This window comes from Brachyhypopomus gauderio, chromosome 10 (genome assembly GCF_052324685.1).
Source record: "Brachyhypopomus gauderio isolate BG-103 chromosome 10, BGAUD_0.2, whole genome shotgun sequence".
Lineage (NCBI taxonomy): Eukaryota > Metazoa > Chordata > Actinopteri > Gymnotiformes > Hypopomidae > Brachyhypopomus > Brachyhypopomus gauderio.
The window spans coordinates 21,816,885-21,831,671 of NC_135220.1; the positions used below are offsets into that span (position 1 = coordinate 21,816,885).

Here is a 14,787-nt window from a genome sequence, read left to right on the forward strand (position 1 = left end):
TGTGTGTGTGTGTGTGTGTGTGTGCCTGTTCACATGTATACAGGAGAAGAGCTCGATGCCACAATCTCTACCTGAAGGCCTCGATGATGTACGAGGTGACGGCTGCTCCGCCCTCGTGAGCATTGGGTTGCCATGTTAGAGTTACGCTGTTCAGGGTCACATCCGTTACCACGGGCTTCTGGGGCGGCCCAGGTAGTTGGTAAGGTTCTGATGCAGGGGCTAATGCCATGCCGCCGCTCTCTGCAGACACACACACACACACGCACACACACACACACACACACACACACACACACACACACACACACACACACACACACACACACACACACACACACACACACACACACACACACACATGCACATGCAATGAAAGATTAGCGCTTTTGTTCTATGTGGACATTCTTTACATTCAGTTCCTTTTTTCTGTAAAGGTTTTCCAAAGGTTAAGGCCAAGGTTTATCTGTTTGGAGAAACTTGATACAAATGCATCTGTTATATTTCCATTATAGCAGTGCACCAAGTTAAGGTATTTCCATTCTGTGCTGATAATGGCAGTGTTTTTGGGAAGCTATTGCACCGCTCATGGTAACACATTACCTAAAACGTGACAAGGATTTATAGTGGTAAAACAGCAGTATTAAAGTGTGCGCATGTGTGTGTGCATGCATGTATGTGTGTAAGTGTGTATATGTACATGTGTGTATGTGTGTATATGTGTGTGTGTGTGTGTGTGTGTGTGTGTGTGTATTTGTGTTTGTGTGTATATTTGTGTGTGTGTGTATTTGTGTGTATAGTTATGTGTGTGTGTGTATTTGTGTGTGTATTTGTGTATGTGTGTGTGTATTTGTGTGTGTGTGTGTGTGTGTATTTGTGTGTATATATGTGTGTGTGTGTATTTGTGTGTATAGTTATGTGTGTGTGTATTTGTGTGTGTATGTGTGTGTGTGTTTGTGTGTGTGTGTATTTGTGTGTATATTTGTGTGTGTGTGTTTGTGTGTGTGTGTGTGTGTATGTGTGTGTGTGTGTGTGTGTTTGTGTGTGTGTATGTGTGTGTGTGTGTTTGTGTGTGTGTGTGTATTTGTGTGTATATTTGTGTGTGTGTGTGTGTATTTGTGTGTATAGTTATGTGTGTGTGTGTGTGTGTGTATTTGTGTGTGTATTTGTGTGTGTGTATGTGTGTTTGTGTGTATATTTGTGTGTGTGTGTGTGTGTGTGTATTTGTGTGTGTATGTGTGTGTGTGTGTTTGTTTGTGTGTGTGTGTGTGTATTTGTGTGTATATTTGTGTGTGTATTTGTGTGTATAGTTATGTGTGTGTGTGTGTGTGTGTGTGTATTTGTGTGTGTGTATGTGTGTTTGTGTGTATATTTGTGTGTGTGTGTGTGTGTGTATTTGTGTGTGTATGTGTGTGTGTGTATGTGTGTGTGTGTGTGTTTGTGTGTGTGTGTGTGTGCGTACCTTTCACAGTGAGTACTCCACTCCAAGTTGTCTCGCCACTTGCGCTGGAGGCAATGCAGGTGTAGACCCCGGAGTCGGTTTCCTAGCAACAGCAGGATCAGGGTCAGCCACTGCATGGACACACTACCTCTCAAAGCCTCACAGGCGTGGCAGCAATCAGCTCAATCTGCTCCACCCTACACTCCACCACCACACCACATACCAAGCATAGCTCCTGTGCCCATGAAGGTCACTGCTCTGATAGGATGTTCCTCCCAGATGGGGCGAGACAGCACGGTGTAAATCAAGAGCCCCATCTCCACTTGTACAAACACTATAAATATTATGGAGTCAAATACGCCTCATTTTCAAAGTAATGGTAATCTTCATGACCACACAGGGTGAAGCTTTTAAAATAAACGACTTTAAAAATATGGACTAGCAGACAAAAAACATCTCCACTGTAAAGAGAACCAGTCTGATAAGGTCAACGAGTTTAGCACACCTCACAAATCTTTCTCTGATAAAACCATCATAGTCAGGAGCCTGACCTTCAGTGGAGCCTGACGGGTATATTATCAGGATTTGGGGAGGAGGCCCAGAGTCATCGCTAGCAATGTTGTTGAAGAAGTCTGGGTCAGAGTGTGTGAGCAACCAGGAAGTACATTCACATGGCGTCAGGAGCAGGAGGAAGAGTGTGTGTGGCTTGGGGGACTACTGGTGAGGTGTACAGTAGACCAAACTGAAGTGCCAGATCAGGACTGAAACTGCTTACAGCAGTGGAACACTAAGCAAGTCCCCACCTCCCTACTCTCTCTCTCTCTCTCTCTGTCTATCTCCCTCTGTCTGTCTCCCTCTCTGTTTCTTTCTCTCTGTCTGTCTCCCTCTATGTCTCTCTCTCAATCTCTCTCTCTCTCTCTCTCTCTCTCTCTCTCTCTCTCCCTCTCTGTCTCTCTCTCAATCTCTCTCTCTGACAAAGATCCAATAGTGCTGACAGGTCAGGGGAACCACTCATACCTCTGAGGTCTCTCTCTCTCTCTCTCTCTCTCTCTCACACACACACACACACACACACACACACACACACACACAAACACACGCGCACACACGCACACACACACATGCACACCCAGTGTATCTTAGCTTTTTACATTTAAAAATACTTCAGCATTCTTCAGCAATGCGGATGCATGTGGTAATGTATCTGATTTTGGCCGGAGCTGTCAGAGCCAGATATAGTGATAGAGGCAGAGAGAGAGACAGAGAGAGAAAGAGAGAATGACAGAGAGACAGACAGAGACAGAAAGAGAAACAAAGTAAGAGAAAGAGAAGCAGAGAGAATGAGAATGTGATAGTATGAGAGATGTTTCCCTGAGACCTCTTGTACTTTAACACTGGTTAGCTCTATGGGCAGATCCTGCCTGGGCGGAGGTCTGGGCACGCTCAGTGGCTGTACGATGATTACTCACACTCTGCAGGTCTGAACTTTACACACATGGTTAAAAATTCATGAGTGGAACGGCAACAGGGAGATAGTGTTCTCCATCTCCCAGGTTCCTTCCTCACTTTATGTTTTCTCTCTCTTTTCCTCTCTTTTTCTCTCTCTTTCTCTCCATCTCCAATGTCTGTTCTTTCCAGGTTGAGGATATTAGTCCTTCCTCGACGGTCTCACTCACTCACTCACTCACTCACTCACATTATGCCTCTCTGCTCTTCAGAACAGAGGAGCACAGAACACACTTGTGCTGGACCTCCCGGTAGACTGGACTCATGCCACAGTCATCTCTCTCTCTCTGTGGGTTTGAGTCTGTCAGTGTGGTCTCCTACACTCGCCCTCAGTGTCCCTCAGTGTCCCTCAGTCTCCCTAGGGTTAGAGTTAGCACTTTCCCTGCACTCTTCCTCACGGATGTAGTAGACGTAGTGTATGTCGCAGTTACAGAAACACACATATGCACACAATTACCAAAAGCCAAGTACCATAATATAATCTGTATTATCCACAGCAATTCTAAGATCTGTTTGAATTCTGACTAGACCACAGATATATATGTGTAGTTTCTACAGAACAGAGAGCAGTCAGGGAAACTGGTTACCATAGATTACAAATCACGGTAGTATAGGGTGCAGCAGCTCATAAAGATTACATGACCTCACTCTCTCTCTGTGTCTCTCTCAGTGTCTCTCTCTGTGTCTCTCTCTCTTACTCTCTAGAACAGGGTGAACATTTAATTAAAGGCTCAGCGATCGTTAATCTTTCTGGGCCGCAATCAATTAACCCATCATCCCTGCTCATTGTGGTGTCTGCCCCCCAGGTGAAGCACACACACACACACACACACACCATGCAAATGCACACGCACATGTGCATCCACCCACACACACACACAAACACACACACACACACACACACACACACACACACACACACACACACACACACACACACACACACACACACACACACACACACAGAGACACACACGCACAGACACCCTGAGGAATAGATTCCATTAAGCCAGTGCTACAGCTGACAACAGTACATATACAGTCATTACTATCATAATCATCAGCGTTCTTGTACATTGCTCTCACTCGACAGGCAGGGTCACCCGTAAACCATGCTGAACAGATTCTAATAGCAGCCCTACATATTAAACACTCCTGCCTGCTGTCAGTTTCAACACCTCTCTCTGCTGACCCCGCCATCGACCACACTGGTGCATCATCCTCGCACGTGTTCTGTCTGTGCCTTCTGTCACCGTGGGAGACTCATGCAGAAATGCTGCATGAGGAGACGCAAACAGGAGACTGGAGAAGAGCTGAACCACAGAGCTGAACCACAGAGCCGAACCACAGAGCTGAACCACAGAGCTGAACCACAGAGCCGAACCACAGAGCTGAACCACAGAGCCGAACCACAGAGCCGAACCACAGAGCCGAACCACAGAGCCGAACCACAGAGCTGAACCACAGAGCTGAACCACAGAGCCGAACCACAGAGCTGAACCACAGAGCCGAACCACAGAGCTGAACCACAGAGCTGAACCACAGAGCCGAACCACAGAGCTGAACCACAGAGCTGAACCACAGAGCCGAACCACAGAGCTGAACCACAGGCAGGTGTTTACAGATACTGCACAGTAACATATGGTGACTGTCAGATGAGACAGTTAAATATGAGACTGAATGTGCTAAAGGGGATCTCCAGTGTCCCATATGCTAGCAAATTACCATTTTAAAGAATAAAGCATTCATATAGCAGACACACACACACACACACACACACACACACACACTTTCACACCTATACACTCTTCTGGAGTACCTGTAGGGCTATGATTTGTAAAGTGCCATTCTCCATTAGGTTGACGCGTTCATCATTTCCCAGGATTCTTTGCCCATCTCGCTCCCACTGGACACTGGGCAGTGGGTTTCCCATCACGTAGCACTGCAGTTGGGCGGCTGCTCCAGGGACAAGCGTCTGATTGGCTGGGCCTTGGCGGATGATGGGTGGCACGCGATCGGATGGAGCTGCATTCAAGCAAACACACACACACACACAAACACACACACACACACACACACACACACACACACACACACACACACACACACACACACACACACACACACACACACACACACATATATGTATTAAAATAACACATCCTAGATGAATATTGAATAAGATATTCCAGTTGAAAATATTTATTTATTACGTGGAATGCATTGTGAACAAAATAACAAAAATGATCAAAATTATTATCCCATGGAGGTCTGGATTTGGAATCATAAGCAAAATTAAAGTGAAAATTCAAAGGACAGGCTGACCCAACTTCAGTGGAAATTCCTCAAGACAAGTTAAAATGAGGCTCAGCAGTGTGTGAGGCCTCCATGTGCCTGTATGACCTCCCTACAACACCTGGGCATGCTCCTGATGAGGCTCCTGAGGAATCTCCTCCCAGACCTGGTTTAAAGCATCAGTCAACTCCTGGACAGTCTGTGGTGCAACGTAGCATTGGTGGATGGAAGGAGACATGATGTTCCAGATGTGCTCGATTGGATTCAGGTCTGGGGAACGAGCAGGCCAATCCATAGCATCAATGTCTTCATCATGCAGGAACTGCTGACACACTTCAGCCACACGAGGCCTAGCATTGTCATGCATCAGAAGGAACCCAGGGCCCACTGCACCAGCATATGGTCTCACAATGGATCTGAGGATCTCATCCTGGTCAGGGTACCTCTGGCCAGCACATGAAGGTCTGTGCGGCCCTCCCAAGAAATGCCTCCCCACACCATTACTGACCCACTGCCAAACCGGTCATGCTGGAGGATGTTGCAGGTAGCAAAACGTTCTCCACAGCGTCTCCAGACTCTGTCATGTCTGTCACATGTGCTCAGTGTGAACCTGCTCTCATCCGTGAAGAGCACAGGGTGCCAATGGAGAATCTGCCAATCTTGGTGTTCTCTGGCAAATGCCAATCTCCCTGCATGGTGTTGGGCTGTAAGTACAAGCCCCACTTGTGGACGTCGGGCCCTCATACCACCCTCATGGAGAAACATGGATATTAGTGGCCTGCTGGAGGTCATTTTGCAGGGCTCTGACACTGCTCCTCCTGTTCCTCCTTGCACAAAGGAGGAGGTAGCGGTCCTGCTTCTGGGTTGCTTCTGCTCCATGCTCTGTACACTGTGCTGACAGACACAGCTTGTACTGATGTGCCATCCTGGATGAGCTGCACTACCTGAGCAACTTCTGTGGGTTGTAGACACTGCCTCATGCTACCTCTATGGTGAGAGAACTGACAAAATGCAAAAGTCCATCAACCAGATAGGATGAGAACAGAGAAAAGGTCTGTGGTCACCACCTGCAGAACTACTCCTTTATAGGGGGGGTCTTGCTAATTGCCTCTCAGTTCTACCTGTTGTCTGTTCCATTAGCACAACAGCAGGTTTCCCAACCGAACAGGTTGGATTCACAGAATGTGGTTGACTTGGAGTTACATTGTGACTACCACTGTTATCATTACAAGATGGTAATATGCATATTATGTATGTTTATATACAGTTTGTGTATATATTACATATATTCGAAAGTACATTAAAATGCAAGCCACCCACGCAGGCGTGCTACTGCTCCGACAGCAACATGAAGAGTTGACATGGATTCTCTAAATCAATTATTTACTGATTGTTTATCAGCAACACACCCCACCGTTGATCTAAGTTCATAATAAATAATTCACTCGTCGGTTTCTCCAGTATGTGTTGCTGTCTCTTTCCCAACAGAAGACAGGAAAGGAGGGATGGGAAAATACCTGTGTGGTATGAATCATTTCTCTCTTACCATGGAAGAAACTTCCATGAGAGAAGCACTGGAAGCTTCTGCTGTCGAGATCTTAAACTAACATTACATTGGGGGTCTTAGCGAGCATCACAGTGCCGCCGTCCCCGTGTTCTGGAGCAGCACAGGGTCTTCAGGACATGATGCATCTTTTAATGAAGTAGAGGGAGAAGTTCTCCAACACAGAGTGGAATGAGGAAGTGGATCACTATTGTCTGACAGGCAGAACCAGTCAGCTCTAGGAAATGTGTTCCCGCTGTTCAGATTACGCTCACCCTTGGTGACAAGGGTCAGAGGGTGAGAAATGGAGAAAGAGATGGAGGAAAGATAGAGAGAGCGATGGAGGACTGGCAGGACTGGGGGGACTGAGACGTCCGACACAGATATGCTTTGTATTACTGTTGAAACACTGAAATGTGTGTGTGCGTCTGCATGTGAAACACACACATACACATTCATTTGGTCTTCTAGCATAGATCGGTGTGTTTTGGTTTAATGTTGCGGCACTGAAAACACACGCAAGCACGCATAAACGGTTTATTGGTCATGGGGGAGCAGGGGGTGGGCATATGTTGCAGGGTTATTTGCATAGTGCAATGGCGGCTTGTCCTTTCTGATTACAGCTCCTCTGCCTCCTCCGGCTGGCTTGTTTGGGGATGCGGAAATTTTAATTTGGGGCAGCTTTGGTTTTTAATTTATTTTTGGTTCAGGGAAACGAGTTGAACATAAGCAATGTGGCAGTTTGTTCAAACGCAAATTAAATATATCTCAGATGTCTGTGATAAGGTCTTGCACAAATAACGCAATTACATTTATGGCCTTGGAAACCTAATGTTATTAGGTTGATATTAAAATATCAATCCACTGTTACTGTCTATGTGTGACAGTTAAGATGATGGAATCATGGGTGAGGATGCCTGTGTGCTGAGTCTTACACACACACGCACGCACGCACACACGCACGCGCGCACACACACACACACACGCACACGCACACACATGCGTGCACACACACACACACACATACACACACACACGCACACACACACACACGCATGCACACACACATACACACGCGCACACACATCCACACACACACATACGCACACACACACACATATACGCGCACACGCAGACACACACACGCACGCACACACATACGCACACACGCACACACACACACACACACACACACACACACACACACACACACACAACAGGTGCTTCGATGCTGTTACCCACCGTCTTCTACCTCCAGTAAGGCTTTGGTGAGAACGCTCCCAGCCACGCTGATAGCCTGGCAGATATAATACCCAGAATCCTCGCTGTGCACATCACTGATGGTCAGCTCCCCGCTCAGCGACACAGAGAAGCGGCCTGACTGCGAGGGCGGTTGGCTGGGGAAGAGCAGGATCTGCGCAGATGCACCAATCACATTACAAACAGGATTACCACATCCCCACATCATTACACCGCACCCTGTACCCAAACCACTGCCATAAACATCACACCCTCATCTCACTGGACACGTCGCCGCTCAATCTACTAAAGTGTACCAAAAAAATGTTTTTATCTGTCAGATTAGGCTTTGTAGAATTAATCAGTGCTCCACTGAATACTGAACACTGTAGTGTAGTAATAACGCTTTCAGAAAGCATGTGATTATATTTAGTAAAGGTGAACATAAAACTACACTAGTTGTACACTACATTAAAATACTCTAGTAACAACATCAGTTAAAGAACATACACATTAACACCAGTTATGAATTTTATCCTATTTCATTCAGGTTTTCATTCAGGTCCTATAATATATCTGCCATACGACATAAAGAACAAGGTAGTTAAATGTTGATTAGCATTTGTAAAGATACTACAACAATACATGTGGTTGTAGTTTGGATATAAATTCTGCCTGACCATGAAGATTTAAGTACACACATAAAAGAACAATGGCAGAGCTGCCTCCCGATTGGTGGTTAAGGGCGTGCAGGGTGTGAGAGTCACACAAAGGCCTGAGGATCAGAATCCTTCCTCATGCAATACGCAGCAACACTGACAGCTGCCCCATTGTCTGAACAGGCTGAGGGAGGTGTGTGTGTGTGTGTGTGTGTGTGTGTGTGTGTGTGTGTGTGTGTGTGTGTGTGTGTGTGTGTGTGTGTGTGTGTGTGTGTGTGTGTGTGTGTGTGTGTTTATGTGTTTGAGAGCGTGGATGTGTGTGTAGTCAATCTAAACCCCTTTGATTTAGTCTGTAGATCTGCTGCCTGTTACGTGAGCACACACACACACACCCACACCCACACACACACACACACACACACACACACACACACACGAATGCATACACATGCCCCGCAGAAATAAACCCAGAGAACAAGATTAGTCATAAAGGAGTTCATGACCTCCAGCCTTGTAGATGTACCACCTCCATCTCTGACTTATGACACATGCTTTAAAAAGAGAGAGGGATAGAGAGAGGGAGAGAGAGAGGGAGAGAGAGAGAGAAAGGTATCGAGTGGGAGAGAGAGAGAAAGAGTGAGAGAGACAGAGAAAGATGTAGAGAGAGAGAGAGAGGTAGAGAGAGGGATAGAGAGAGAAACAGAAGGGGACAGAGAGAGAGACACACACAAAGGCACGGACAGTTGGAGCGATAGTAGGCCGGCTTTCTGCTCCTCCTCTGTCCTAATCTATGAATAGAGGCAGCTGAACTTTATCTAACACTGCCCTAGCAACACTCACACTCTTCCTGGACCTGCCAAGAGACCCTGCCAGAAGGAAGAGATGCTTCATCCAGCACACACACACACACACACACACACACACACACACACACACACACACACACACACACACGCAACTATGTGAACACATTTCACAAATGGTCAGTTTCTGACTACAGTCATCCTCTCGTATCCATTTTCACAGACCATGGTTGCAGGTACCTGTGGTTGACCGTAGTACAAAAATATTAGAAAATTCCAGAAATACAGTAAATAATTCATAAGTTAAATTGCGTGCCACTCTGAGCAGTGTGATGAAATCTCACGCCATCCTGCCTGGAACCTTAATCGTCCCTTTGTGTCCACACTGTGTGTGCCTCAGTACCAGAAATACTTTAGAAAGAGAGAGACAGGGAAAGTGAGACAGACAGAGAGACAGACAGAGGGAGAGCTCTTTCACGTTACTTTAATTGGTGTATTGTTATAATTGTTCTGTTTTATTTACAGTTATTGTTGTTAATGTCTTACTGTGCCTAATTTAGAAATGAGTCTTTATCAGGTTTGTGGTATTAGGTAGGTATGTGTGGTATGTACAGGGTTCACTACTATTCACATCCACAGGGGACTTGTATCCTATTCCCCGGGACATAGAGGAAATACTGTCTGACTGCACACACTGACTGTCTGACTGCACACACTGACTGTCTGACTACACACAAGGCGGTTTTCCCTTGTGTCTTTGTCATGTTTTACCTGGCTACCCTCTTTTTGCCAGAAGACAGCTGGTGGGGGGTTCCCCTTAGTCCCACACAGGAAGGTGACAGTGCGGCCTGGAGCTGCGATCTGGTCCCGGGGACGAACCACAATCTGAGGGGGAACTAAAGACAGGAGACACACACACACACACACACACACACACACACAGATCAGAGAGGTTGTACTGCACAACACAATCCAGCTGGATCTTCTTCACTATTGGTTGAGCAAATATTCTAGAGCTTCTTCTAGAATTATCTATTCTGCATGCAGGCATCTCTGGGCATGCAGCAAAACTGAGGATGAGAGCCAGACAGACTGTGGAGTGTCCATCTCACACACACACACACACACACACACACACACACACACACACACACACTCTCTCTCTCTCTCTCTCTCTCTCTCTCTCTCTCTCTCTCTCTCTCTCTCTCTCTCTCTCTCTCTCTCTCTCTCCAGCCCTATCTGCAGATCTTGTTTAGAATTTGTGATCCACGGACACTGACACATACCCACAAACTGAGTGGACGACCACCACAGCCACAACCAGTTGCTTCTCTTTATTTGTCATTCAGTTCACACATGGTTGTTCTCACATGATGCATCTTTCAGTACTGTTCTGACACTCATACAGAGGCACTCCTACAAACACATGTAAGGAAATACAATGAGGTTCTCTTCCACAGCCAGTGTTGACCCAGAGGCCCTAAATGGCGTGGGGAAGCATCAGTATGAGTGGATCCTTCCTCCTTGCTGACATGCAGGTTCTGCAGAACACATGGCATCACAACAGATGCATTTTCTAAAGAGTTCTTCTCTACTGTTATTGTGTGGGCTAAAGTCTGTATGTGTGTGTGTGTGTGTGTGTGTGTGTGTGTGTGTGTGTGTGTGTGTGTGTGTGTGTGTAAGACTCAGCACACAGGCATCCTCACCCATGATTCCATCATCTTAACTGTCACACATAAGACAGTAACAGTGGATTGATATTTTAATATCAACCTAATAACATTAGGCATACTCTCTGAGACTGGGATACTCTCTGAGACTGGCATACTCTCTGAGACTGGTATGTTCTCTGAGACTGGGATACTCTCTGAGACTGTTTACTCTCTGAGACTGGTATGTTCTCTGAGACTGGGATACTCTCTGAGACTGTTTATACTCTCTGAGACTGGTATGTTCTCTGAGACTGGGATTCTCTCTGAGAAGTTCGTCTCCTGTTCCCTCCCTGTCCTCCGTGTCTCGTTCCCTCCCTGTCCTCCGTGTCTCCTGTTCCCTCCCTGTCCTCCGCGTCTCCTGTTCCCTCCCTGTCCTCCACGTCTCCTGTTCTTTTGTTCCTGCTGTAGCAAGACATGCAGCAGTTGCCTGCAGTTTCAGGCCTTTGAAGAGACCGTGTTAAGTTTCTTTTTCTCTCCCACTTTTTTTTCTTTCTTTCCCTCTCCTTCTCTCTCTTGGCACACACCAGAGAGGTTTTACCCCATTATGAGTGTGATCAATGGCTCTTTTCTCAAGGCTGTTAATCTGGGCTTCTCATCTCGCTGCTAACTGAGGCCTGTGCTACTGATCCAGGACCCGTTTGACCTCTGACACCCATGGTGGCAGGATCGTCTCCCTTTCTGGGACCTCCTCAGTGGGAAGGCAACATCACCTGGAGTCCCTCTTTCCATCCCTTTGGGAGGAATCGATTAGGGTCTGCCCAGTTTCCCTTTACCATGGGTCTGCACGGTGACACCACCTTTAACCTTCAGTGGCTAATTGATTTCTCCTCCTTGCTGAATCCTGCCCCCCCCCCACACACACACGTGGCACACCCCTCACATTAATACTGAGGCAAGCTGTGTACTTTAGCTCTCCACACATATATCACGGCAGTCCACAAATCCACAAGCTCTGGGCATCAACACCACACACACACACACACACACGTCTCTTCTTCAGCCTTCTCCTTGGATTTATCTTTCGCATTCTCACCTCCTCCCTCGCTCTCTCTCCCTTCCTCCATCTCCTTTCATTCTCTGTCTCAATCTTTCTCTCTTTTCTCTTTCCCCTTCTGTCTCCTTTCTTCTCTCTCCCTCTCTCTTTCTCTCTGTCTTCCTCTCACTCACACATTCTTTCTTGGTCAACAACAGCTGCATCACTGCTGCCTTCCTGACAATCTCAGTAAATAAATGTCACACCACGTTCTGCTACATCACAGCTTGCAGACGAGAAGCTTGCTGGAACGGAACGGAGCCCAACAGAGAGACGAGACGCGGGGGTCAGAGTGCATTGTCCTGGGGTTAAGCTCCTGACCCTGACCCAGGGGCTCAAAAACGAAAGACATCCTTTGTCTCTGTAATTTGGAACCACAAGCTCCAGACGAACTCAAACGGTGAACCACATCATTCCCTCTGATTCAGTGATCTCTGCTGAACACCTCTCTCCCTCTCTCCCTCTCTTCATCTCTTATGCTGACACATCGGAAGAAATTGTTGAAATGCTGCAAAGTGCTTTGCATCTTAGCCGGTGTGTCCAGCAGTAAAAACACCCCAAACTCCTCAGAACCGGAGGAATGAGCTGCGCTGTGTGGCATCCCCGCGTGAACTACACACAAACCCTGCCCAGGGAGAGAATCACCACGGTTATGGAGCAGGACTCCTGAGGTCTGTGGGGAGACCCCCCCTCTCACAATCAGCCTACCAGACAGAACGGAAAAGCCGCACAGAAACGTGCCTGTGGCGGTGATACGGAATTAGCACTTCAAAGAATCTTAGAGAGATTGCAGTAGACTTTGTATTCACGCTAACACGGACAAGGAGAAAACATAAACAAAAGGAAGAATCCGATGAAATCATTAACTGAGCTATCTAAACAAGCCATGAGCAGAAAGTACGAGGGTCTTGATTACTTTGTAAGTCTCCCACTGCCAAAATACCAAAGATGTAGAAGATAACACTAGTGCAATCTCTGCACGTCAAGTCAGTGACTAAAGTGTTCTAAATCAAAATTTACATATTATTATTCATTACTAGAAATGAACTCAATTATTCAACCAGCCATTGAAATTTATTTCCAACCTTCATTAGAAGGCTGTAAATTCAGACGCTTTAACAAGAGCGCTTTAATGTTTGACTGGTGCAATTGTAAGTCGGGTCAACAGAGTTGTATCTCCAACCTCCAACTCCACCTACACACGTGTGGGCAAGGACACACACACACACACACACACACACACACACACACACTTTATGCTGATACATGCAGTGCTTTTATTCTCAGTTGCAGAAAGACTGGAGCGTGCGAACCCTGTTCAGTCCTCCTGAAGCCGGCGTGAGACACACATGCTGCGTCTACACTTTCACGCCAACTCCCTCGGGACGGTGAGGATTTTCACCCCCAGCATACAGACAAACCATCCCCCACATCCCCCTCACATCCCCAAAAATGCATGATCACAGAGCTGTCATTCACCCCACTGCTGCCTGCCTTATCACACACACACCCACACACACACACACACCCACACACACACACACACACCCACACACACACACACACACACACACACACACACACCCCCACACACACACACACACACACCCACACACACTTACACAACCCAGGTCCACTGGATTGCAAGCAGCCAGTACCACCCCTCTACCGGCCCGCCGGTCTGGAACTCCCAGTGGGGCGACCCTGACAGGCACTCGACACACTCAAGCAGTCTCGCAGACAGACACGGTGAGTATCCACGCTTCACTAACCACCACCGCAATTAAAACCCCTACAGGCAATTAACACGGGCCCTAGACTGTAACCAACATTAACATGCCCTTAAAGGGGTGTGGGTTATCTACAGCAGAATAGCACATATGTTTCCCCTGACACGTCAATCAGCCACATTCGGGATGCATACATGCACCGATTCAAATGGAAGCAGGCAATACATATCAATGAAATGGCATCACAATAGCTCACGGGGCTCCGCCTCCTGCCAGGCTGAGCCTATGGGCTGCAGCGCAAGGCCTTTGGGCCAGCCCCTCTCTCCAGACTTACTGTGTGTGTAACGAGCTTACGGCCTGTGAGGCACTATAAACTGCCATCACATAGGCTTATTTCACTTCTATTGTTCCCCAGCTTACACATGCTAATGAAGAGGCCAGTTAGGCAAATAGCCGGATTATTTCATGACCCGCCGCAGAGCGTATGATGAAACAGATCCGTCATCTGTGGAGCAGACCCCCTCTGTCTCTGTCTCACTGCCTCTCCGCGTGTCTCCATCACCATCTCTTTCCATTTCTCTCTCTTTTTACACTGCCTGTTATGGGCTTGTCTGTCACACAAACGTCCTACACAGTGCTACTCATAAGCTCGTCTTACTCAACAGATCCTTTGGGTTTCTAAATAAAGAACACTGCTCCTTTCTTGATTCTTTCTGATTTTCCTGTTACTTTATAACAGAGATCAGACTGTAAAAAATGTTATTATTCGTTTTATTTATGTTGTTTATGAAGGCAGAAGGAAAGGACTGGAACTCTGTTTTTCCATTTG

The 14,787-nt window shown here is 46.9% G+C and overlaps 1 protein-coding gene across 2 annotated transcripts in view; it reads right to left on the reverse strand.

Moving 5' to 3' along the window:
- Window positions 1–14,787, reverse strand: part of robo3 (roundabout, axon guidance receptor, homolog 3 (Drosophila)) — a 128,448-nt gene that overhangs the window by 20,507 nt on the left and 93,154 nt on the right. For both annotated transcript variants that reach the window (XM_077020462.1, XM_077020464.1), the window contains exons 7-11: window positions 10,255–10,379; window positions 8,025–8,196; window positions 4,764–4,969; window positions 1,460–1,541; window positions 72–240 (exon numbers count right to left, since the gene is read on the reverse strand). In XM_077020462.1, the coding sequence (XP_076876577.1) occupies window positions 72–240; window positions 1,460–1,541; window positions 4,764–4,969; window positions 8,025–8,196; window positions 10,255–10,379 (754 nt within the window). The remainder of the gene's footprint in view (window positions 1–71; window positions 241–1,459; window positions 1,542–4,763; window positions 4,970–8,024; window positions 8,197–10,254; window positions 10,380–14,787) is intronic.